The 24,865-nt window shown below is 40.1% G+C and overlaps 1 protein-coding gene across 2 annotated transcripts in view; it reads left to right on the top strand.

The window, feature by feature from the left end:
* Positions 1-20,509, top strand: part of TCF12 (transcription factor 12) — a 30,696-nt gene extending 10,187 nt beyond the window's left edge. The window contains exons 6-13 of one of the 2 annotated variants that reach the window (XM_009083864.1): positions 2,345-2,418; positions 3,349-3,420; positions 4,144-4,350; positions 10,794-10,908; positions 11,645-11,816; positions 13,104-13,336; positions 16,455-16,608; positions 18,228-20,509. In XM_009083864.1, the coding sequence (XP_009082112.1) occupies positions 2,345-2,418; positions 3,349-3,420; positions 4,144-4,350; positions 10,794-10,908; positions 11,645-11,816; positions 13,104-13,336; positions 16,455-16,597 (1,016 nt within the window). In that variant the 3' untranslated portion in view covers positions 16,598-16,608; positions 18,228-20,509. Of the gene's footprint in view, positions 1-2,344; positions 2,419-3,348; positions 3,421-4,143; positions 4,351-10,793; positions 10,909-11,644; positions 11,817-13,103; positions 13,337-16,454; positions 16,609-18,219 lie in introns of both variants that reach the window. The other variant, XM_009083865.1, reaches the window with a different exon arrangement.
* Positions 20,510-24,865: the final 4,356 nt, after the last annotated feature.

The following is a 24,865-nucleotide window of genomic DNA, read 5'->3' as shown; positions in this document are numbered from 1 at the left end:
AGAACAACTTGATGAAAACCCCCGAAGTATTATGAGACAATAGTGAGCGTCTTGTCTTCCCTGCCCGTATTTGATTTCTAATTTTACAGAAACACGCCCAGAGCTGAGCTTCTTGCATAGTTTTAATGATTGTGTATGTGAAGTGTATATAGGGATCTGAATGGTGGGAGCCTTGGTATTTGAAGAATCCTTCTCCCAGGATCTGAGGTATTCAGAGGGGTTCGGGGGGTTCTGAGGATGCAAACCAGCTCTGTGTTTGAAAGGGGAGCCAGAGGATTAGTGTTGGGGAGACTCAGTAAGAACAATACTGCAGTGATTGCTGTCGGTGACCCCTGTAAATCCTAACACTTGCCTGGCTTATTTGTTTTTTCATGCTGCTATGTTGGTGCTGCACTAAAAGCTGCAGTTGTTAATTGCAGGGCTTGTGGTGCCAGGATGCTTTTTAACATAATTGGTGGATTTCATGCACAAACTTCTAGGAGGGGGAGTGGAATGAGGCAAGCAGGAAATCAGTGCCATCTGGCAACCTGCGCAGACACGGCGGCAGAGCCACGGCTTGGAAAGGGAGCCGCGTGCCTGGAGGTGGGACTGAGCCTGCAGGTTGCACTGGGGCTGGGCGCTGGGAGGAGGAGCTGATGATTCCCTCCTCCCCGGTCTTTTTGTCTCCTTTGTCAGATGTCCCACTCGGAGTTCTGTTCCGGGCTGACACTACAGAAATAGTACCTTCTTCCATTTGAAAAACTCCACACCAGCACGTCAGGCTGGATGCAGAGTCTTTGTCTCTTTGCTTCCTTCGCTGGTTGCCTTTCTGCTTCGTGCTCATGGATGCTGCACTGTAGGAAGTGGCACGCTCAGTTCTGTTAGCACTGAGTGCTCCTCACTGCAGTCTTGTCTCTAAAAATGGAGTTTTGACCAGATAAAAATGTGAATGTTACCCTGAGCCAAAATACTCTGAATTGGTTTCACTAATGCTTTGCAAAAATAAGTGGGAGTTCAAGCATTATTCCCAAGTTCGGGAATGACAGTAATGGGGAGGGAGACGACAGATCCAGAACCAGAGTAACTGTGTGAAGTGAAAATTGGTAATTATAAACTTACTCACTGAATTATTTGTATTTTAAAAGAAAATTCCAGCACAGTTATGGCAGCCCTGGACTTGTATGAAACAGGAGATTTTTATTATTGTTTTTTAATTAGAAAGGAAATATTTAGGTATTTTAATAGCTATTCAAGCTGTACTCTTTTTGTTAAATAAAACCCTTTCTTTAAAAGGTAACTACTTGCAGCTCTCTGAACAAAGGAACTGTAATGTTATTAAACCTTTTCCCAGTTTTCCAGACGTACAGCTCTGGCTGTTATTGAAAGAACAAGCCCACAGGCTCTTCCTTTAATGAGCTGCTTTGGATTGTATGTCCATAATTTATTAATGTAATTGCTTTATTATTACATTTGTATGGCTGAAAGGAAGCTGTCTCTAATGGCCATAGAATTTCACGTAGTATCTTTATAAAAGATGCATTATTAGTTGGAGAGCAAAATGCATGTTGTACTACTTGAGGCTTTGTGTTAAAAGTACTGCTTTATTAGTTACTGTGTTTCATATCTAATTGTTTTTAAAATTTACATGGTAATTAGTTATATTTATGTCAGATCAGAATGGACATGTATTTGAATTTTAAGTGTATAGGTAATGTGGATTTAATTGTCGATTTGTTGCACAGTCAGTGATCCTTTAGCTGCTGATTTACCTTAACTATATCTGAAATAATAAATGGGAATAACAGGTATATTTTTACTCTTCTAAACTTGGAATGCATTATAATCTAAAATGGTGTAGTGTAGAACTGGACAAGATGAAGAAAGCTTTTAGATGCAGTTTTAAGTCTTGTTGTTCAGTAGAGCTGTCGTAAAAATGGGTTTGCAATTATGCTTAATTTAGCGTCTGATTTCTTTCAATAATTTTGTATATTTTGACATTATGAACTATATGCCTGCACGTACTGAGCAGAATCTGCAGGATTCAGCAGGGTTTTATGGCAGCCCAGGCAGAAGGCAGGCATTTCAGACACTCTGTGTGTGTGTGCACAGTCCACTTTTTAATGTTGAAGTCCTTTGAAGATGTCTCTGCTTTGTCATCAACAATGTGTCTCACCCTGCAGATGCCAGGATATGAAAATTATCCCTCGCTGAGGCAGAATGAAGGAATTTGTCCTCCTTTGTAGACCCATATGTTAACTTACCTTTATGTAGAATATGTTGGTTTTAATTATGTTGAGAAATACTGTGCCTCTGCTTCCCACTTGTGCTGTATAAATCTGTGAGCTAACCCAGACGATTTTGACAGGTGCCAGTCAGTGGTCTAGGAGTGGAGGACAAGCCCCCTCATCTCCCAACTATGAAAACTCTCTACACTCCTTGGTAAGAATTGTTGAAAGCAACATAGTACTTTTTACTTAAGAGCTGAAGGCTTGGTTTTGTATAAATCCTGCATATCATTAAAGCAAACAGTAGGATAGCATTACAAATGAATTCTTTGCTAACAAATGGCCTGTTCAGTTGAACAATATAAGACGTGCAGGGTGTGTCTTTCACCATCTGTTCCTTGGGCATCAGGCTTCTGTGCTGAGGACAGCTGGTGCTAAAGCACTGTTATGAGATTCTGGTACCTTTTCACAAATCCATAGCTAATTCTTATCTAAAGTTCAGTCTGGAGAAAGATAAAGACTTCATGCCTTTGCATTTACTTGTCCTTCCCCCTCTCTCCCTCAAATGCTAGTCTCTTGGGCTTGTTTTCATTGCACTCTTATTAAAGTATTAATACATTTTATTTGGAGTTATTATTTGATATTGGGGAATGTTCGTTTATTAATTAAACATTCTAAAGAAAAACACACAGGCAATAATCTACAGCATTGTAAATCATCTTCTTTGGAGCATTCAGCAGAGGATTTAAGTTACTGACTTCTTCCTTACGTTTCTGGTACAGCATCGGGAAGGAAAGGGGGAAAATTTGAGGGAAGGTTTTGATTACTTGTTAATTTCTAGTTTCCACAGATGTAATTTCCTTTTTTTTTTTTTTCCTGTCTAACAAGAATAAAATATAAGTTAAATCAGATTTCTTTTCTTCAATATTTTTGCAATTAAATATAATTGTTATGTACATCTTAGAATCCTAACATAACTGCAATGTTAAATATTAGCCTTTTCTTATCTTAATATAATCAGATCTCTGTTGCATTAACTTGACTAACAATTTATTGCTGACATGCACATCAGCTGTTTCCTCACCTCTTTTTTGAATTAATCTTAACCTGTGCTTTGCTTCCTGTTCTGTCTTGACTTTGCCAGAAAAATCGAGTTGAACAGCAACTTCACGAGCATTTGCAAGATGCAATGTCCTTCTTAAAGGATGTCTGTGAGGTACTATTTCACTTTAGATGGTGCCTTTTTGTGTTTCAATTAACGCTTCCTTCGGATTCCCCATTAAAAACTGAAATTAGTGTAGTGTCTGACCCATCTTTTGACTCCAACATCCTGCTGTTTCAGTTTCTAGAGAGCTGCAATGTCAGAATTGGTTTTGCTTTGGGCTTTTTTGGCCTTCCTTATAAAGGAAATTAATTTTAAGACAAGTCTTTTCATAGTAGCATAAAGAACTTGCTTTTATTTCTGAAATATCTAATCTGTTTGAAGATCGATTTTGGAAAATGATAACTCTAAGTTTTGTCCAGTTTTTTTTGTAATACAGGTTCTCAAAAAGCCACTGCCTCTCTTAATTGTTTCCAACGTGGTGAGGCTGATTTTATGGTCATTCTTTCTTGTCCTGCATTAGATAACTTACTTTGTAGCAATTCCTTTTTCTTGTTCATGCCATGTAATAGCAGCTGAGTAACATTAACCTTACATTAGGTGGCAGCTTTAAAACTGAAGCTTGTTTGTGGAATGAGTGCTATCTTGAGCAAAATCTCCAGATAATATTTTCTTTTTCCTGTTTGTTTGTAGTGGCTGGTAGGTGCTCTCATAAGTCTTTTGATACCATATTTCATCTTCTGTCTTTAATATCTCCGAGGTAGAATGTGTTGCAGTGTAAGGATCCTGCAGATGTGCTTAGTAAAGGCTCTTGCTGTCCCTCTTGCCTCCCAACAGCAGTCTCGAATGGAGGATCGCCTGGACAGACTCGATGATGCCATTCATGTTCTACGAAATCATGCTGTGGGGCCTTCAACAAGCCTGTCAGGTGGCCATGGAGATATACATAGTTTATTGGGACCATCCCACAATGGGCCAATTGGAAGCCTGAACTCAACCTATGGAGCATCTAGCCTTGTAACAGCCAACAGACAAGCATCCATGGTAATGATGTTTTAAAACATGAAGGTGTTTATGCAAAGCAATTACAGCTGATGCATTTAAATTATTGTAGAGCCTAGTGAGTTAAAACTGGGCTGTAAGACTAATATTTATCAGGAAGAAACCACTTGAGATTCTTGTGGAGGAAAAGATGGCAGAGAGCTTGCACCTGCTATGGGTTTCCAATTAGAAGGTTGGAGTGGGGGTGGGCAGAAATGAGGGGGAGGAAAAAGATGGGAAAACTTAGACTTTGGCCTGGTCAGTGGCCCATAAAATCCTGCTGTGACCATATGCAGAAAGCTGAAACTTTCTGCTGAGAGCGTTTCAGCTTATACATGCATTTTTTCCAGATGTGTAATAATTGGCAGAACCGTTTTCTCCTTGAAATGGTGAATAGGGAGATTGAATGGGAAAAGCAGTCAAGAAGGACTGAATTTCAAGTGTTCTGGTCTGGAAAAGCTGTTTATTGTAAATTGGAACTAGTCTTCAATAGCAGATGCTGGCAGAGGACTGGGAGGAAGCTGTTGGAATGTGGAACCATAGTGTGCGCAGGCTCAAAATTTCAACTGTTTTTCTAAATGAAAAGGAGTTTGAGCACAGCTGTAGTGTAAGTAACAATGAAAAGGAAACAACTTTTAGATTAATCCCCAAGAAGAGTGAAATAATTCAATCCATCTCTTCTAGTTTCTTTAAAAATGTGAACTGTTCTGAAAAAAAATGCAGTCGAGCTTTTTATAGATCAGAAATATGCTAAAAGCATTATACAGTAAACGAATCTATTTGTAGCATTGCTCACTTCCCTTTTTCTTCCTTTTCATTCCTCCCTTCTCAAAAATGCTTAAAGGAAAAAGAGCTTTTAAAAACATGCTTGTTTTAGTGGTGCCATGTGTTTGCATGTTTACAGCGTAATTTTAAAGACCAGTTACATGCTGTGAAATTTTCTGTTATAAAACAGATTCGCAGCTGGGTACTGTGTGATCAAGGCAAAATTTCACCTATCATCAAAATAATTAGGTACCCCAATTGCTGAAGGGTTTGTATTCTATAAAAGAGAATTAGTTCCAGGCTCTCCCATTCGCACGAGACACATCCATTTATATTAATTTCAGGACCACTGCAGTAAACATCAAAAAGAACTGGTTACTTTCTATAAGCTGCGTGTGTTTGGGGGCTTTGGGGAGGGGGAGACTTTCCAAATGCATATCCAACTTCAGGTTTCTATACAAGTTCACAGTTACTTTTAGTAATGAAGGAAGTGATGCATAAATGCTTCAGAATTTTTTCTTAGTACAGACTGAGATTTAATATTTAAAGAATGCTGTTAAAGTTCTGCCATGTTCTGGGATAGACTGAGATTTAGTCATACAAAGGAAGACTTTTGTTTCCCTGGTCTTGATGATGTGGGGTGGAGTGAGTGACTGAAACTGCAGTGACAAACTTGTACTCTTGATTTGAGGAACCTTCTGACCACAGTCAAATGCAGATAGTGCCAAAACGTACATAAAAATCTCAGTTTCTCTTTTAACTAAGCTGTGGTAAGTATTTTATCAACTCAGGTTTTATTAAAATAGGTCACAGTGGAAAATGACTCCAAAATGGACAAAGGTTCCTTGATCCTCTCTAGTTCAACATAGATGTACTATAGTCTTGATTTATCATCTGATGATTTGACTGCTGGATGCTTGTTGTCTGTTAGAAATAAACTTAGATTAGGAAAATGAAAAAAGTGGTTGTACATTTCATCCTCACTGGGTGAAAAAAGCTTGCAGATCAGTTTTGGCTTGAAAAGTGAGTCAGCTAAAGAATTTCTTGGATTAACCTTAATTTTGTTACATCAGAGTAATTGGCTCCAACAGAAGGCATCCTGTTGTGGCCTTGCCCATTCCCCAAAGAGTGCCCTTTGACATCATTTGCAATTGCAACATCTCAGCACGACTTAGGGATGGAGTCCTGAAATGTGTACAGAGCAGAGGTTGGCACATCTGGCTGTAGTGCAGACTGAGTGGTTTGTTAGTGCCCCCCAAGTATGAGGGGTAATCCTTCAATAACCAATTAATTTCAAGCTATTATTTACTGTTGCATTGCATTTTTTTAGATAGCAAATGTAGGAGAGCAGAGAATCTGACACACAGCCTGAACTATAAGATGTAGACTTCGTTCAGGATTTAAGTACTACTTTACTTTAGAGGACCTGCAGTAAATTTTAAGAAAATAATGAGTATTGGGTTAACATAGTGAGAAATGTCAACACAGATAAGGGTGATTACCTATTTTTGATGTTTTGTTTGACGTAGGGTCAAGAAATGTTCATTGGAATTCAGCACTAAATGTAACTTCCTTGTTGAGGGAGGGTGGGATCTTTGCACAAAACATTTTTGCTCTTTCGAAAAAAAAAGGAAAAAAATAAATTTAATTTCCCTTGAAGATGATGTTCTTGGCAGAAGGAGCTAGGAAATGAGTAATTTAACTCCTTTTTATGTAATTAGTGTAACCAGGCATGGTTTTATTTTAACATTTGCTTAATTTTTGAGCCAGATTTATTTTACAACTCTAGTTGACTTCATTTCCTGCTTGCTCTGAACAGTCTTGTTTTCTTTTTAGCTGGGCTGGCCATTAGACTTATTCAAATAGATTTTTAATATCTCAAACTCATCAAATATTTGCTAACTGGCCTTTGAAGTTGATTTGTATTTTATTTCATGTATTATTGAAAAGTTAAGAAGTAATACTTTTTGTTCTTATTCAAGCTGCTTTTTATTTGTCATTGTAATACAATGGAAAAAGAACAGCCTGAACTGATTAAAAATAAATAAATAAAAGGCCTGGAAATTCAGTTAAGGATGAAACTCAATCCTTAAGTCACAGGGTTTTTTCAGGTGTAACAGGAATCTAAAGAAAATTGGTGATCTCCCTCTTTCTGCCCTGTGCCTGCTGGAGCTAGGAGCACGAAAGAACAGATTTAAACAGCGTTGCCAACACCAACCTCTGCTCTTGCTCAAACCTTTCCAGTGTTGGTATTTCTCTGCAGAGATTATGCTCCCGGTGAACAACTCTGAGCTGTCTGAAGTGTAAAAATCTGGATTCCAGAGCCCTTTTCGTTAATTATGCACACCTTAGTTAAAGTGGTGTTAATGACCAGCTAGTATGGCTTTTGCAAGGTACATGTTTCAAAGGCTCAGACCGAGACTGGTATTTCTATTTTCCAGTTCTCAGAAGCTTTCATTGCTAAGTGCTCAAAATGAATAACCCAACTGCAGTGTGTGTTAGCAGGACACGCTTGTCCTTTCCCCACGTGTTGCTCTCGGTTCTCCTACGTGCAGTTGAGTGCCACAGTGGCCATGGTTTGTCTAGTTCTTACTTGGCTGCCTAAAATACTTGGCTGGTTTTCTGGTTTCACATCCTAAACGTTACCACTTAAATCAGCCGAAATCCGTTCTGCGCTTTTTTTTTTTTTTTAAAAAACTCGCTAGCCTGGGTGGAGTTGTAGATTGTCCTATGTGTACAAATCTTTTTTGAAATGCATAAAAATAAATACAGGGCTGCTGTTGTTCCCGGGCTGGTTCAGCGAGGTGCAGCCGCGTTGCTGGGCGGGCAGGACGGGCTGGTGGGCTCAGGGCTGTGCTGGGCGCTGCTCTGCTCGGAGTGTCTCGGTGCTGCCCTCGGGCACAGCCTGCCCTGCGCTCCCGTTTTGTGTGCGGGATTAGCGGCGGGAGGCTGAGTGCTCTCCGTGCCCAGCTGTATGCTAATGCTCGGCTCTGGGCTGGCGAGTGTCGGGAGTGCGGGTGAAGAATAGCCATCAAACATGTTCCGCTGTTTGCTCCGCGGCCGGAGCTGCCGCCCCGAACGCCTCTCAGCGGTTTAAAGGCAGCCCGAGGTTGTGCCCATTGAAATGCAGATGGGCAGAGCCCTCGTTCTGTGCGCTGCGACCGCGGGGAAGGGAAGCAAGCGAAACGTTCAGATGCTAAAGGTCCAGTTTGGGATCTTGACGTAGTGTTGTGCCTGTAGAAAACAGAGCTGTTTGCCCTCCCTACTGCAATCCCCCCAGTGACTTCCAGCAAGTCTTCTGCTCTGGGTTTTTTCTTTGCCACTTTGGAATTTCTACTACATCACAGATCAGAGATAAAAATTACGGTTAGTTTTGTAACATTTTAGCTGTTAAGATTTCTGTATAAATCTTACAAATCTAAATTGTGTGTTTTGAATTTGTAAGCATTGGTTTCAAAGGACTGGAACGAAGACTGGAATTCAGTTTTTATTTCAAATCTATTTTCTGCCTCGATCAGAACAGATTTGCTAATCTGCCGTTTTTAGATTAGTTCTAGATTTGAAAGTTGCCAGGATTCTGGCAGCTGCTATGTTTGTACACAGATTTAAGAAATTTTTGCCTTTTTTAAGAAGTAGATTTCAGAACAAACCTGGCCCTGAAGCGATGAATAGTCTGTAGCTTGAATAAAAGCACCCTCAAGTGTTAGGACTAAGCATGACCAGAAGGATAAAATAACCGTTTTTAGATTAGTTCTAGATTTGAAAGTTGCCAGGATTCTGGCAGCTGCTATGTTTGTACACAGATTTAAGAAATTTTTGCCTTTTTTAAGAAGTAGATTTCAGAACAAACCTGGCCCTGAAGCGATGAATAGTCTGTAGCTTGAATAAAAGCACCCTCAAGTGTTAGGACTAAGCATGACCAGAAGGATAAAATAAACCACACAACCTGCAGAAGTAGGTGGGAAAGACTCATTTTTAGAAGTTCAGTGTGGAGAATGAGCTTCACGTTCCTGTTGTAAAGAGTTTTGTCTCTTAGGCTGAAAGATCTGAGCTCTGCTCCTTCCTCCCAGTGAGTTCATGACTCTTGCAGGAGCTGGGATGACTGTAGCCAGAGTGGAACTCCTCACAAACAAAGCCTATTACACACAAAGGAAGATAAAATATACTTGAAATAGCAACAGATATTCTGCAGTATACAAGGAGAGATTTTCTGCAGAACAATAGATACAAATAGCAGCCCGGAATGACCTGATATTAGTTGTGGGTTGTTGGGGGGGTTCCCCCCTTTCCTTTTTTGTTCCTGTGCATTAGCTTACAGGAACAAGTGTATATTAAACAAAGGATAAACTTGCATAAGGGTATTTATCTCTCTCTGGGTAAAACCCATACTAAGACATGAAAGGTAAAAGCTGCATTAATTACTCAAGAGGGATTCAAAGCTCAGCAGTTTACTAGGATTGAAGGATTTATTGAAAAACAGTGGTTCTCATGTGTAACTCCAGGCAATAAACCTATTTAATTAAAGGCTTAATCTTCTAGTTGACATGTTTGCTACTGTTCCAATAAAAAGCTTCATCTGTAGCCAATTTTTGCAACTATACAAATAATAGTAGAACCCCTCATCTTTGTTCAGTTATTTTAACTGTTTAATTGTATTATGTTGGTTATATTATAAATATTTAAGGACTTTCGTGTCTTTAGGAGTCAAAAGCTGTAAATGGTCTGTGTTCCAAATTGTTTAAATACAGGCAGTGTGTCGTTACCTCTTTCTTACTCAAACAAAAAAATACTGCATTTTATAGAAGTTGATAACAGTATGGTGTATTGAGCAGCAGTTTTTTAACAAATTGCCTCTTCAAGTGAGCTATGCACACTCATGGCTGTCTTACATAAGTATCATTAATTCAAGTTTATGCAAAATTAGAATTTTTCAAGACTCTTCATCTCAGTGGTTGCTGCTCAAAAAATTTAATCGTGATATATTATGAAGGAGCAGATTAGAAAATAGGTGGTAAGAATAGTTAGATGCCTGGATTATTTTTTATGATAAGATTCTGTAATGGGACTAAACTTAAATGTATTTAGCTGAGAAAGTAGGAAAATGAGAATTATTGAAGTGAATCAAATAATGTTTTGGTATTAGATCCAGTACTTTGTTAGTCCTGTTTCAGCAAACAGGAAGTGATGTTACTGGTATGTTTAATGAGTATATGTGTCTGTATCTGTGTGCATGAGTTGCAGGGCAGCATACACACTTTTCACATGGAGTAATTAAGGCTATTATTCTCCATACTTTTAAGGAACAAAATGTTGCAGGTATTAGAGTCAGTGTACTACTTTAAAGCAATCAGAGGTTAATCAGATCTTCTACCCCTCAGGTATAAAGCAAGGAGAATATTCTGTGGTGTTCTGTGGGAGAATATTGAAAAAATCTGTTTGCTATGTTGCTGCATTGTTCCAAACAGGTGTTGGTCACTGCTTGAGACACAGCTTAATCCAGTAAGGTGTAATCAGGTGGTTTAGTGTAACAGCATCTTTCAACTAAGTCTTTCCTGTACTGAGCAAGAACTTTAACTTGGGTCACTAATCCAGCAAATACTTTAAGTCTTTTAAACTTCTATTTTTGGACTCTTTCTTTGAATCACATCTTTAATAGAAATTTTTGCTTTGCTTTGCTTTAGGTTGGGACTCATCGGGAAGAAGGTGTCAGCCTCAACAGCAACCATTCAGTTCTTCCCACTACAGTTTCTGCTCAGAGCACAGAACTAAATCATAAAACACAAGACAGCTACAGAGGTAACTTTCCAGTATCAGACACTGAGCAGGGTCTGCAGTAGTCTGGAGCCAGTGAGGCCGTGGTAAAGTGGCATCAGTGCAGGGGATAGGGGCATGGAAAATGTTGAAAAATAATTATAAATCCTATACACCACCACTGTTAGGGATTCCTGCAACTTTGAGGGCAATTTTGAGGGCATCCCTGGCTAAGACAGCCAGGTGTCATTACAGCCATGTCCTTGCAGCCATTTAAGGGCTGTGGAGTGAGCTGAGACCAGAGTGCAGCCTGGCCAGTAGAAGGAACTCATTCTGCACCGGTGTTTAGTGTCCTCTATTTTCAGCCTGAAGGAGTAAAGTGTAGAAAACAGAAGTCAGTTTATTTGTTAGTGTGATTTAGGGAGGGCTGAGTTGCACATTTAGCCTAAGCCCAAGCCTCGATGTCGGTGCGGCTCTGCCCTTGAATTTGCAGCCCAGATATGAGGTACAAATTTCTTTCCTTGACTAAATGTCCTTTTATCTTAACCAGTGTTTTTCTTAGATTAAGCTGTTAAAAGTCAAGCTGCTCTGTGAGTTGTGATTCCTTTCTAACACGTGACACATGTCCAAGTACAGCACTGCTACCAGGATTTCTCCTTTCTGTTGCCAGAGTGTAGTTCTTCCTGTTGTCTTCCCAGACTTCTGTTCAGCTCTGGCCTCTCGTGGGCTGTGTGAAATGTTTCCCCCTGTGATGCTCACACTGCTCTCTGGTTGCTTGCAGCACTGTCAGGTGGCTTACAGAGCCAGTCTGTGGCTATAGGTCCAACAGAAATCAAGTCTGAACATAAGGAGAAGGATGAAAATATACATGAACCTCCCTCATCGGATGACATGAAATCGGATGATGAGTCCTCCCAGAAGGATATCAAGGTCTCATCCAGAGGCAGAACAAGGTGAGTTGCTGACATGACCTAGAGAACTTGTGCTTAGTTAATGCTCTGTAGCATGTTCTCCTTGAGTTTGATACATTTATGACAAGGCTTTGCATTACCACAGTGCATGTACCAATAGGCAGCAGAAAGAGATGAAAAGCTGACAGTATTTGTATCTATTTAAATACAAGACAGAGCATCTTTGGGAAAATCACCTGAAAAATGTGCATTCCCTTGTGTTAGTGCTATGCCTAATGTTGGCGTGTACATGTAAGTAGTAGAAGATTCAGTGGGCCCAGCCCAGCTTAGAGGGTGGAGAATGTTAGAAATTAGTGATATGCTATATCTGGACCAGGACTGTGCTTCTAAAAGTGAGTCCTTAGTGCTGGAGAGCTCCAGCCTGCTGACCTGGAGGCTGACGTGAGCATGATAGGTCAATATCCTTTTGAAGTGTCAGCTCCAGGTTTTTTTGCCTGTGGTTTGGGAGAGGACAGAGTAAAATGCTCCTGGGATCTACCTGATAGAGCTGACACAGCGTTGAGATTTGAGGTAACTGAAAAATCAGAATGTTGCAACCACAGGCAGCAGAGTGTGTATCATCACACGTGTCTGATGACGTTTCAGTGTGTTAGTTTTAGCAGAGCAGAGGTTTTGCAGTTTCAGACTAAACTGGATCATCCTATATAAAAAAAGGCTATGTAACCTGATAGCATTTGAAGCAGTTCAGGAATTCTAAATCTCACTATTTGGCTCTACACTGAGTAGCTGAAATAAAAATAGTCCTAAAATTAGCCAGTAAGGTCTTTACAAAAGCAAAACTTTTTATTAAGCACTTAAAATTGAAATTTCCTTGAATGCCTTTTAATATAAGCTGATGTGTTGGAAAGTAGCTAAAACTTTGTTAAAAATCATTTATTCTTGGCCTCACAAGATGGCTGAGTTACCCCTTTAGCTGTCGGAAAAGTCATTTGTATTTGGGTGAAGAGGTACTTTGGGTACATCTTTTGCTTCAAGGGGCAGTGTGTTGCCACAAGTTTTCTGAGAGAAATTTATCTGCTATCAACAATGTTCTGTGGATGTTCTTCAGGCAGAAACCATTTAACTTTTACTTGCAGGAAAAGGCATGAACAACAAGAATTACCTTGAAAACTTAAGCATTGATACCTAACACTTTTAGTCATCCAACTATACTTCAATACGAAATGGATGAAGTGGGAAGTTTAATCTCACCAACTGAAGACTTTGAGCCAGCAGCAGGATCACTTGTTTGAAATACTTCAGTATACTGTTATTTATGCTTTCTTGCAGCAGTACTAATGAAGATGAGGATTTAAACCCGGAGCAGAAAATAGAAAGAGAGAAGGAGAGAAGAATGGCAAATAACGCTCGAGAACGTTTGCGTGTGCGAGACATTAACGAGGCATTTAAAGAACTCGGCCGTATGTGTCAGCTTCATCTGAAGAGTGAAAAACCACAGACGAAGCTGCTGATTCTTCACCAGGCTGTGGCAGTCATCCTCAGTCTAGAGCAGCAAGTGAGAGGTCAGTGGCCACGAGCATGCTGGGGCAGTTTGTGTGGTAGCTTTGTTCATGGAGCAGTGTTGGTCTCTTGACCTGCACAGCCGAATGCACGAGCTGCTAAAAGTATGTTTGCTCTTCTGTAATGATGCTGAAGTTCTTTAAGAGCAGCAAAGACATACTTTAAAAAAAAAAAAAAAAAAAAAGAAGGTGAAGAGTGTGAGTATGAGGTTTATATTTTGACCTTTCTTTTTCCTGTGCAATTAGCCATCTCTTCACTGAAGTTTTCAAGGTAAATCGATTAATTAAGATGTTGACACTTCTTGCTTTAAATTGTAACAGCACTTGTTTAGTAGTAAAAGCTTTAGCAAGAACAGGAGATGTGCTTTAAGATGAACCCCACATAATTGAAATATTAAAAGGCAGTGAATTTAATTATGTTTACTTAGGGTTTTGCATTAAACATGCACTGGGGAGGAGGGAGAAATCCTGCATCTTCTGTAATTGAATCAGAACTGGGTTTGTGTGAATTTTCTTCCCCCAAATCCTTTAAATTTTGCCAGGAAAGAAACAATAGGCCTATTTGTAGCTGCAGAAGGAAGACTGCTTTGTGCTGTCCACTCTCTTACGGAGAGATGGTTCTAGGAATCAGGCTTAGTCCTACAACTGTTCCCTTCTTGTGTGTTGGTAAAGCTACAGTTGACTTCTAATCTCCTGTTAAATGTTTGTCTGATGCCTAACTTTGGTCTGAATTGGTCCAGCAGTTGAACTGTGGGTGATGATTGTAGGTGCCTTCCAGCAGAAATAGGCTAGTCTGTTCTGTGTAGCTGGCACTTACTGCATGACTGCCCTCCTGTTTTGCTGGTTTGGGCTTGTGAATAACCTCCTTCCTTTGTGTCTCACTGCTGGAAGTGCATCAAGTGACTGGAAAAGTCTTTCAGATGTGGATGATGTCCAAGGTCAAATTTGCTCAATGCACTACGTCTTTGAATCACTGATGTCACTGAGTGATGTCAGTGTTTTATTTTTGTGTACCTTGTTTTTGCTTCCATTTTCTCACTTGCTGGGTGTGTTTTGCACAGAAGAGCCAAGTGATTGTTAGAAGTTTGTTGAATGTGACAAAGTGTCTAACAACAGAAGCTTATGTACTGTGCAGTAAGGATGAGGTGCTGTGTTTTCAAGCATAGAGAGCCACTACTTGCTCTGGAGATGAGACACCAGCCAGGCCATTGTAAAACCTGTTTTAGCATCTCTGAAACTTAGATCTTGGGAATCATTTTGGTCTGAAAATCCTTGCTGTGGTTTAGAAGATAAGATTAAGTATTCTGGAGCAGTCAGAGTTATGTTAATCAAGCATGATTTTTGATGTTTAAAAAGCAGCAAGTCGATCTCCCTGCACTCACAGATTCTGTAACCCACAGAAAGCTCCGTGTGAAAATTAATCAAGTCACTTTTGCCTTGGTCAGAGATTGCTTCCAAACCTTGTGTCTCTGATAGAAATCTTACTGCTCCATGTACTGAGAGTTAAGCTGGAGCCATTCTACTGGCAGTGTAAACTGAGAACTGTTCCTTCCTCACGTTTACACCTCACCCTCTGCTCTCTGTGCCCCAGGGCAGCCCCTGGCACACACTCTGTGCCTCCTGGGAGAGAGGCCACGTCCCTGGTTCTCTCTCCCAGCTTACTTTGCACCTGTTCCTGCAAGTGAGTGACCAGAGCTTTGTGTGGCGCCCAGAGGAGCTTTCACAGTGCATTATATAATTGCATCAACAATTTCCTCTCTCTGCTGGTAATGGAGCTCCTCATTTTGTGATTGGTGCTATTGAAACTGAACCATTTCAGACTGAAGCTCTTGCTGTAGGCCAGTGTTTTCATCTCCATTTCCTAAATCACTGCAAATTAACTTCCTTTCAAAGTTTCCATGCAATTAAATCTTCTTTAAAACTTCAAGGCAAGCCACAGTTAGACAAAGAAAACTGTGATTAAGAAAAGTTAGCAGTTTTTCTTTTTCCAGTAGTCTCTTTAGGAGTGCTCATCCTTAAGGAAGCACAGTAGGAGGCTGTTGATAATGACTTTGGTGACAGCAGAACTATCAAGTCCATCCAAAATAGTCTCTGTCAGATGAGCTAGATTCTCCCCCTTTTAAAATGCACAGGGGTCAGTAAACTGCAGTTAGTAGAGAGGTGCCTGCTCAGTGCAAGGGAAGGGCTCGTGCTGTCTGTTCAGTTTTGGCAGTCTCCTTGCAGTTATAATTGTATCTGCGATCTCAAACTGCAAAACAGAATTCACTGACAGCTAGAAAAATACCTCTGAATGTTGATTGAATTCAATGGTGGAATATATTACACACTTTTTGTGTGTCTTTTGGGCCATTGCAATTTACATCTTGTGTATTTTGCTCCATGAAAAACCATTTTGAGGAACAGTTGACTTTTAGAAACTGTCACTATTTGAAAACTAGATCCAAATCTACATCTATTGAAGCTAAGTGGGGAAGTGAAAACTGATGGAAAGTACCTTGATAGCTAGTCCACAGCTGGTTATTATAAAGTACTGACTTTAAAGTGAGAGGAAATATGGTTTGGAAAAAAATAATCCTGCTGCTCTGTGTGACTGTCATCACATCCTTTTGATTTAACCAAGATGGGCACAAGGTGATTTCACTTGAGAGTATTACTTAGGGCATTCTCCTCCCCTGTTCTAACAGCTGCTAATACTTATGGTGAAGAAAGAAGCAGTAACATTACTAAAACCAGTGTGATGTCAGTGAGGTTGGTATGACTTCAGCATAGCAACAAAATGCAGAAATCTCCATTTTATTACATTGTAAATTACAGACAGCTCTCATTTTGCACTTCAGTGACTTCTGGCGATAAAGGTGCAGTTTCTTCAAAGTTTCTGAAGGTGTATGTAGGCAGCTAGTAAAGTTTGGGATGGGTTTGGTTTTTTCAAAACACCAACTTAGGAGGTGTCTGGTAGGACTTTCAGTAGTGCCTGTCTGCAGCTTCAGACAGCTGCGTGTTAACACAGGGGTGTCAGTGGTTCCAGGGAAGCTGCGCTGCTATTTTTACTCCAGCTGTTAATGTATTGATATTCCCCTTGGTGCCAGCGTGTGGGATGTTGAGAACGACTTTTCTGTTGCAGAACGAAACCTAAACCCTAAAGCAGCCTGCCTTAAGAGGAGGGAAGAAGAAAAAGTTTCTGCCGTATCGGCAGAGCCGCCAACACCACACCCAGGAAGCCACCCTGGCCTGAGTGAAACTACCAACCCTATGGGTCATATGTGAACACCAGCCAGGTACGTCTGTGTCGCGGGGAACGGCTCGGGGGCTTCGCCTCCGCCAAAATCTGGGACGTACCTGCATGTTTGTTTTCACTTACTGAGCTGCCAGTAGCACCAAACTTCTTTATGCTGCTCAAGGGCTTTGATATCTCTGAGCATAAGCAAAAGCAGATTTGTTTAGTTTTATAATAAAACCCCAAGAAATTGTCGTCAAAGTCTCTTTATTTCCATGCGTTGTTGCCAATGGCTACATCTCTTGGCTCAGGTGGCCTTCTTGGCATGACATCAGAGGAACACTGAACAGCTTGCTAGATAAGCCAAGCATAATAGAGATGAATTATACATCTTTAAATAGTCTAAATATCACATTAGTTCATTTAAAAATCCACGTATTGTTTCCCAGTGCTGATACAGACAGTTTGAGAGACTTCTCATCCCAAGGAGATTTGCTGTCTGGCTCAAGGCCAGTCATTCGAACTCATCCCATTTGCCCAGCAGAGATTGCTAACTGTCTTAAGTCACAATCTGTATTAGTGAAGATAGTTCAGATTTAAAAGTCATGTTTTCAGCTTTGCAACATAGATCAGTGCTCCCAAGAGTCCTGTGCAGCCCAGGACATCAGAGCTCATTTGAACCTGCTGATGGGGAGGCCCTACAGGAATCTTAGCCATTGGGGTTTAGTACATGTTGTTGGTTGGTTTCCTAAATAATTGGATAAACTTAACTTTATAAAGAAAAGAATTTGAGTATTCCAGTAGAGCTGTTGCCACTTTCAAAAAGAGTAAAAGATTGGGTTCAGTGCCCTTCTTTTAATCCATAACTTTACTGAGTGTTATGTTTTGGGGGTTTTTTGGTGTTGTGCAAAAGCAAATAATAAACTGGTTTGTTTCTGTTTTAGCTTAAGGTAAATGTATGTGTCCTGCCAGAGTATTTCCCATGGAGGTGTAGTGTGCTTCAGTGTTCTGGGAAAGCAGCAAATGGCATTGAAACCAGTCCTTATTCCAGTCAGTACTTCTTCCCTATCCCTCATGGGCAGCTTCTTTCTTCATAAACAAAGTGGGTTTTCCTTTTAGGAGAGAAAATTTGAATTTACTCGAATTTCTTTCATTTGTTTTATTTCATACCAGAGCAATAGTCTGTTCTGAACTGTCAGGTAACTCTTGGTTTACAGCAGACTTACTGTCTGTTCTTGCCTTACAAACACGAAGAACCACTGAAAAGTTGATGGTATCGTTGGTGTTTAATAGCACTGACTTTGAGAGCTGACTGCAGTGTGACACTGACAGGACAAGGCTGTGCAGGCTCATGGCAATCTGCACCCTCAGCAGGAGTGAGTAAACCAGGTACTGCCTCCTGTTTGGTACAGAGAACAAAGGCAAACACAAACTGGAGACCTAAGGTGTGCAGAGAGGCCACATAGAATGTTCTTGAGACCAATCTGTTCCATGTATCATATTCTATATCTCTGGGAATGAGGATTTCAAGGCCTCTCAATGTGATTTTCTTTTGCACTCAACTGACTGAAAATGCCACAAATACAGTTTAAATTGGTTTTCTAGTGCCGATCCTGTGCTTTCTAATGATTCTTTTCCTAATAGCCCTTTCTTCTCCCGAATTTCTCTCTAGAATTCCAGAATTATTGGTAGGATACACAGAAGGTGACCTTTCTTCACAAGGACACAGACAACTAACATTATATGAAGACACAAACCTGACAGGAGAAAACACTTGAAGCAAGAAACCCAAATGCAATCTTATGATCAAAGCTACTGGTCAACACCTGCATCAGGATTGAAGATACAACATCTTCAGACAGAATTTCAGCCCATGAGATACTCTGAACATATCATTCTGTTGCAAGCAGTGTGTCGCTTCTGCACAATCAGAGACTGTTGTGATCTCTCCACTCATTGTGGAAGTTGCCTTGTGCCTAAACTGAATTGACAAATGCATTGTAACTACAAATTTTATTTATTGTTATGGAACTGTAAAGGTCTACATATAAAGGGAAAAGTTAACATGTTAAAAGCTGATAGGATTTCAGCTGAATGCCAGCATTTACTAAAGCTGTTCACATTCAGAGAACAAAGCAGTGACAACCGTCGACCCGTAGCATTCCCAGCATACCTATTAGTGTCTTAAAAAAGGAAGGGAAAAGTCTTTTGTTGTCCTTTCCTCTCCTTTTGCCATATGACTAGTGTTTTCCATGCAATAGGAAACTATTCCTTGGTATAGCTTTTTTTATGTTATTTTTGATCTCTGGTAATCTGAACAGTTATGGTCATAGTTACCTTCCACACGGAGCTCTGTGCCTCATGAAGGCTGCAGGCAGGAGCAGCACTGTGACCATAACCTTTCTTGGATTTAAAAAGTGATTTTTATTTTCCCTCAGACTTTCCTCCAACGTTTTGTTTTGTTGGGTTTTTTTTTTCTAATTATAAACAAAACCTTTTTAGGCTTCTAGGCTTCATAGTAAAGCTTGTAACGTGAAGTGTAAATTGGGTGGGGAGAATCTACTTTGTTAGAGTTGCTTTGTTTTCCGAGCAGTAAGTACTACATATAGTACATGTAAAGTGTTAGCTGTATGTAAGCACAAAATGCATTAAAATACAAAGGAGATTTTTTTCAGGCTGTAACTTTGGTGAATAGTAAAATCCTAAATTCACCGTGGCAGGTAGTGTGATGATATAACCACCAGCAAGGTGGGCTTAGTACCTAATGGAATCTAAGAGCAATGGTCACCAGTTTTTCCTTACTGTACACATTAATGGTCATGTCACCCTGTATGGCTTCTCAGTGGAGAAAAAGTAGTGTGAATCAAATGCAAACAAATGCCCCATCCCAAGCCATATTAGCATTAAACCTTTAAATGTTTCTCCACCAGAACAGTGTCCATAAGTATTCCTTTGTCACAGGTGTGTTGAATGGTTAAAATCCCTTTGAACTTCCATGGAAACTGTCTTCCACTGCAATGACCATGGGAGGAAATTTCCCAAGCCAAGGTTGTCTGAGCTATTGTTTATATAGTGCATCTTTCATCACTGGCAATTGGTTCACACACAAAGCAGGAACAAAATGATCATTTTTATGAAGTCATTTAATTTGAAAGAACAAAAGATGGATTGACAAAATAAACTAATGAATTTAAGCTCATGTTTTGGATGGTTCCTAACAAAACAGTTTGTGGAATTAGTGGACTCGTTTCTATTACTTTAATTTGCATCTATCATCAGATAACACCTGATTATATCTGTGGCCTTGTTCTTCATTTCAGTGTTTATCAGCTAAACGGAATTTGTTGCTTATGACGTGTGAAAGTGATCACGTGCCACTGCCTGGCCTTTTTCCTTCTAAGCTTGTTGTCTTTTTGGCTATATTAGACTTTGCAGTATGCCCAGAAGCTTTCCTTCATAAAATAGAAAGAAAAAAACATTTGGCTTATTTTTCACTGTAGCTAGTCTTTTATACAATAATCTTGTAAGAAAATTTCTTGAATTCTAAATATTACTCTTTCTAGATTTTTGAAATCAAAAAAGTTTTCAGTAAAAAGTTTCTTACTTTATTTTACTATATTAGGTAGTAAAAATGTAGGGTTATTTACCATAACCTGTTCATTAATATCAGAAATTTACAATAGCATTGTAAGACCATAGTAGGGTTCTAGCATACCGTGTAGTACCTATGGAGTATTGTAAGAGCTAATTGTCCGAGATGAATTGCTTCTCATCTTGTTCTCCAGTTTCCATTGTTGGTTTATTGCAGATTTGTACCCTGTGTCAAATTTCAAGGTATTGCTGATAAACCTTTCCAACCAGCAGCAAGAAGTTCAAAAAAATTTCTGTCAATGTAACAGAAAACACTATGTATATAACATTTATGTAGCAATAAATGTGCCATCTTTTTTTAACATGGTAAATCAGTGAGTTTTTTAAATTTCTCTCTCCTCGTAGGTGATGTGTTACTTGAAAAACACCAGCAAAACTAGTTTCTGCCTTTATTGGGACCAAAGCCCAACAGAGATCTCGAGGAACAGAGTGTGCTGCAGGCACAAGAAGTGCTGCTGCTGCTCCCTGTGGAGCCAGTGCAGGATTCCCCAAGGAGCTGAGGAGCAGCAGTGCCTGACCCGTGCAGATCAGAGAGGGATTGCACAGGCAGCTAACGGAGCAGAAGCTGAGCCCATAGCCATGTCCTCTTGCTACAGCTTGTTCCTTTACTTTGCCCCTCCTGACGACAGGACAGGGGGCTCACATCTGAGCCCCTTCTGTGCAGTGAAGTTCAGTGCTGAATTACTTCTGAACTGATTGATGCGTCTGTGTAGGTTTTATGGAAAAACAGGGGAGAAAAGTCTGTAGCTTAAGTGTGAAGTTAAAATTTTCACACTTGATACAGTTTTTCTGTCTGTGAGTGCAAACAAAAGAAAATGGAAGTTTACAATGTCCAAGGCATACGCAGACTGCAGGGAAATCTTCTTGCAATTCCTAGTCCCCAGCTATTTAAGCCAAAAACTTCAAGTAATAAGCAGAATAAGCTTGAGTTTTTTCAACTCTTCTCTAAATAGATGTCCTGGGAAAAGCACATCAATGACCAAAGCAGATACTATATATATATATATCCATAGTGATAATGTTTAGCTGAATGCAGCTTGTCAATCAGAACTGCTGCTGGTGTACTGCAGTGTTTCATTCCCAACCCTTGACACTGTCCTTTGTAACCTTAGAAAGTACTGAGCATGTTGAGATGTAGTGAACACGGTACAGGGTTTGTCAGCATGCAGATACAGGCACGTTTCTCACTGTGAGCTGAGGCAAAGCTCTGACGTGGTCTGGCTGAGTAGGAGAGGTCAGACTGGGCCCTGTAAGTCTCTTCTAGTGTGCCTTGAGCAGTGGCTGTGGGAGGTGCCCCAGTGCCTCCCAGCACACATTCCCAGTTTGAACTTACTCCAGGAATAATTCTAAACCATCCTTTGAGCATCCATCAATACTCCTCTTCCCTTTTCTGAATAAGTTTGTCACTTCTTTCAGTGAGAATAAAAGTGGCAATTTCCCCTTCTTTCTTTTACCATTCTTCTGCTGTCCTGTTTGAATGTATTTTCTGATCACAAGTCCTTCACCTTTTCCTAATGTTTACTTCTTTTTTTTCTCCATTTGCTCTTTGTGTGTAGAACACACTTTGGGATACATTTGTTAAATACAATTCTTCTAGAATTAGCATTTGGAATATTGTAGGAAAGCTCTCCTGTACATCTAAAGCATTGGGAAAGTCTTAGGATGGACTCTTATCTTTTCTCCCCCAGTTACTGAGTAGTTGCTGTTCCAAAGAAACTTCTAGGTTCTTTTTTAGTTAACATTTCCCTAAGAATTAATGAACATTTTCCCCACAGCATCTGGAAATCATGGCAGACCAAAACCAAAATGAAACTGTCTGCAAAAGACAGCTGAGGTAATGGGCAATACACTTTGCTGTTTGTAACACCAATACCTTATGCTTCCTAATATACCTCACCTGTGGATACCAACATGTCCTGTAAAAGGAGGAAATAATTTGTCCCAACTTTAAAGCCTGGCAGCATGTCAGGAATGGGGTTCAGGAAGGCCCAGCAGAAATGAATGATTGGGCTGGAACCTTCCTGCCTCTGCACACAAGATGTGGCCAGAGCTGAGAGCCACAGGGCCACAGGACATCACCCACCCAGGGATGGAGGGTTCTGGCCCTGGGGGAGGCAGCCCCAGCTCCTGCCTCCCTGCTGCCCAGTGCAAGCCTGTAAACGTTTCCCAAAATGTGGAAGAATGGTGCTAAGAGGAGACTGCTACAATCCTTTTTTCTCTTCCCTGCAGGTCTCTGCTGCCAAAGAGCAGATATTGGGGGTTGTTGTGTACTGTTTAACCTCATTTTACTGAAGTGAATCCCTGTGTCAGCCTGGATGCCATGGCACAACAGTGAGGGTTTATTTCCTGGGTAAGATACAAACCCACTCTTCAGCTGATGGTGCAGGCACTGTGTGCACACATTCACAATGACTTCAGCTAGCTCAGCTGCTTGCCTGCAGTCACCTCAGATTGTTTGTGTTAGCCATAAACTGCCCAGACCAGGCTCTGAAACTGCAAGTCATCTGGGCTGTAAACAGAATCCCTTTCAATTCCCTCCTAATCCTGACTTTTCAAATGTTTTGATGCAATTAAAAACATCTGTTAAGTAGAACCTAATTAAAAAACCAAAGTCTTATAAAAATTATACCGAAGTAAAAATCTCAAATGTTGATAACTGATCCTGGAGGGCAGATCTGTTGGAAACTCAGTGGCTGGGCTAAGCACTTGGAATTCTGGTTACTTCAGGTAAACCAGACAAACATGAATACCAAGGCTCTTTTGTTGTCAGGAATGATTCACTGTATTTTTAATAGTATCACCTAAATCTATAGAGACAAAAGGAATTAAATATGAACTATATCAGTCACATATATATCACTGCCAACTGTGATTGAACAGATGAGAGAAAAATTTACAGTGTAGACTCCTGCTAGTCCTGGGCTACAGAAAAGCACAAGACACCTATGCAGATCCTGTAGCTGGAGTGATCTCTTTCCATCCAAGCTCTGAACACCAGACTAACATATTTGCTTTGGAAAACTCAACAATTTAGCCCTTAAAAAAAAAATAAAAATCCAGGACTAAATTATTCAAAGTCAATGGACATGAATCAAACTCTTGTACAAGATGAACACAACAGTGTCTTGACAACTTGCTAATGTGGATTTTTGGCCCTACGTTCTTATTTTGGTGCAGAGGCTTTTTCTGTCCTCCTTCGCTGTATCTTAATGGTAGAGGAAATGCCAGAACAGGCTGATTTACTAGTTTGCTAGATTACTTCTTTATATACAAGTAAATTAATTGGTTCCTTATGCTTATAGAACTTCTGACACACAGTGTTGCATTAAATGTGCATCCTCTCTATCCAGGATGCTGAATTGTGGAATTGGAGGAGTCTTTTCTATTTAAATACAACTCAAGAAATGTCATCAACATGAATGAGTCTGTAGCAATTATAAACATAAGTTCCTAAACCTGAGGTTGTAAACTCATCTGTAGAATGAGGTGTCAGGGGAGTAGAGTTCTGGCTCCACATTGTACTTCCCAGTGCCCAGAAATGAGCAGAGGTCATCAGGAGCATGAGCTTATCACAGGAGGAGAATTCAACACCAGCCCTAGCTGTGTGTTTGTTGGAAAGGCAGCAGATAGCCAACTGTTTGCTGCTTAACCAGATTAGGTGCTCCAGACTTACTCCCAAAGGACTCTCTGACCACTGAAATAACTGCTTTCAGAATCAGGTGAGTTCCTTGGGACATTTGTGGCCTTGATATCTGCTACCTCAGCCTCATCCACTCAACTAGAACTTCAATATGTGAGAAGGAAAAATCCACATCACAAAATCCCAAACTCTATGGAAATCTCTCGTGTGTAAATATGAAAGGATAAGGTAGGGGAAATTTTTGGATCATGTTTTGAATGTTCAGTTCACACCTGCAAAAACTAAAGAGAGTGTCACGATGTTTTCTTTTAAAGGTGACAAAGTAAGTCTTGCAGATACACTTCACACTCTGTTTGCACAGTACCTAGGCAGGAGAGAGCTCACATCTGAACTCATCTTCTGTGTGCTACAGACACAAATGCTAATGCATCTGATTATGAATATAACAGCTAAAGTTCATTACTCCCTAACACTACCTGACTAATTAAGACAAACGCACACAATAGTGCTTTCAAGTCGACGGACTCTGCTCCCAGTTTACCCTATTAAATGGGTAACATTTAATTAAATGTACATTTAATTTGTTTGTGTGTCTAATTAATAGCTGAAAGTGTAATTAAACATAAAGCTTTTTAAATGCTTATTCTTTTCCTAGCAAGCAAGAATAAGAAGTGTGAGCATCATAACATGCAAGTACAAGAGGGCAAGAGTGCTAAAAACTAAAACAAAGGTGAGAGCCTGCAGAAGGTGAAGGTAGTAACCCAATATAAACTGGTGTCTGTCGTTATCTGTAGTCAGCTGTTCATCATTATTCTGTTACACAGAAGTAGAACAAATGTGTCAAGCTCTCACTATAAAGTGTTTGGGATATAAATACAGATTCTGCATTTACAGGAACATGAGGGAAAAAAGTTTGAATGAAACCAAAACTGACACACACCACGCTTTGCTGTCTGTTTTCCTGGTGTGACTCTTTGCCTGTGTGGAGCAACTGATGGAAAATAACCACAACCACAGACTGGTTAAT

Source organism: Acanthisitta chloris, unplaced genomic scaffold (genome assembly GCF_000695815.1).
Source record: "Acanthisitta chloris isolate BGI_N310 unplaced genomic scaffold, ASM69581v1 scaffold6361, whole genome shotgun sequence".
NCBI classification, from domain to species: Eukaryota; Metazoa; Chordata; class Aves; order Passeriformes; family Acanthisittidae; genus Acanthisitta; species Acanthisitta chloris.
Note: the sequence above shows the minus strand (reverse complement) of the source record. Positions and strands in the feature narration are given on the sequence as shown.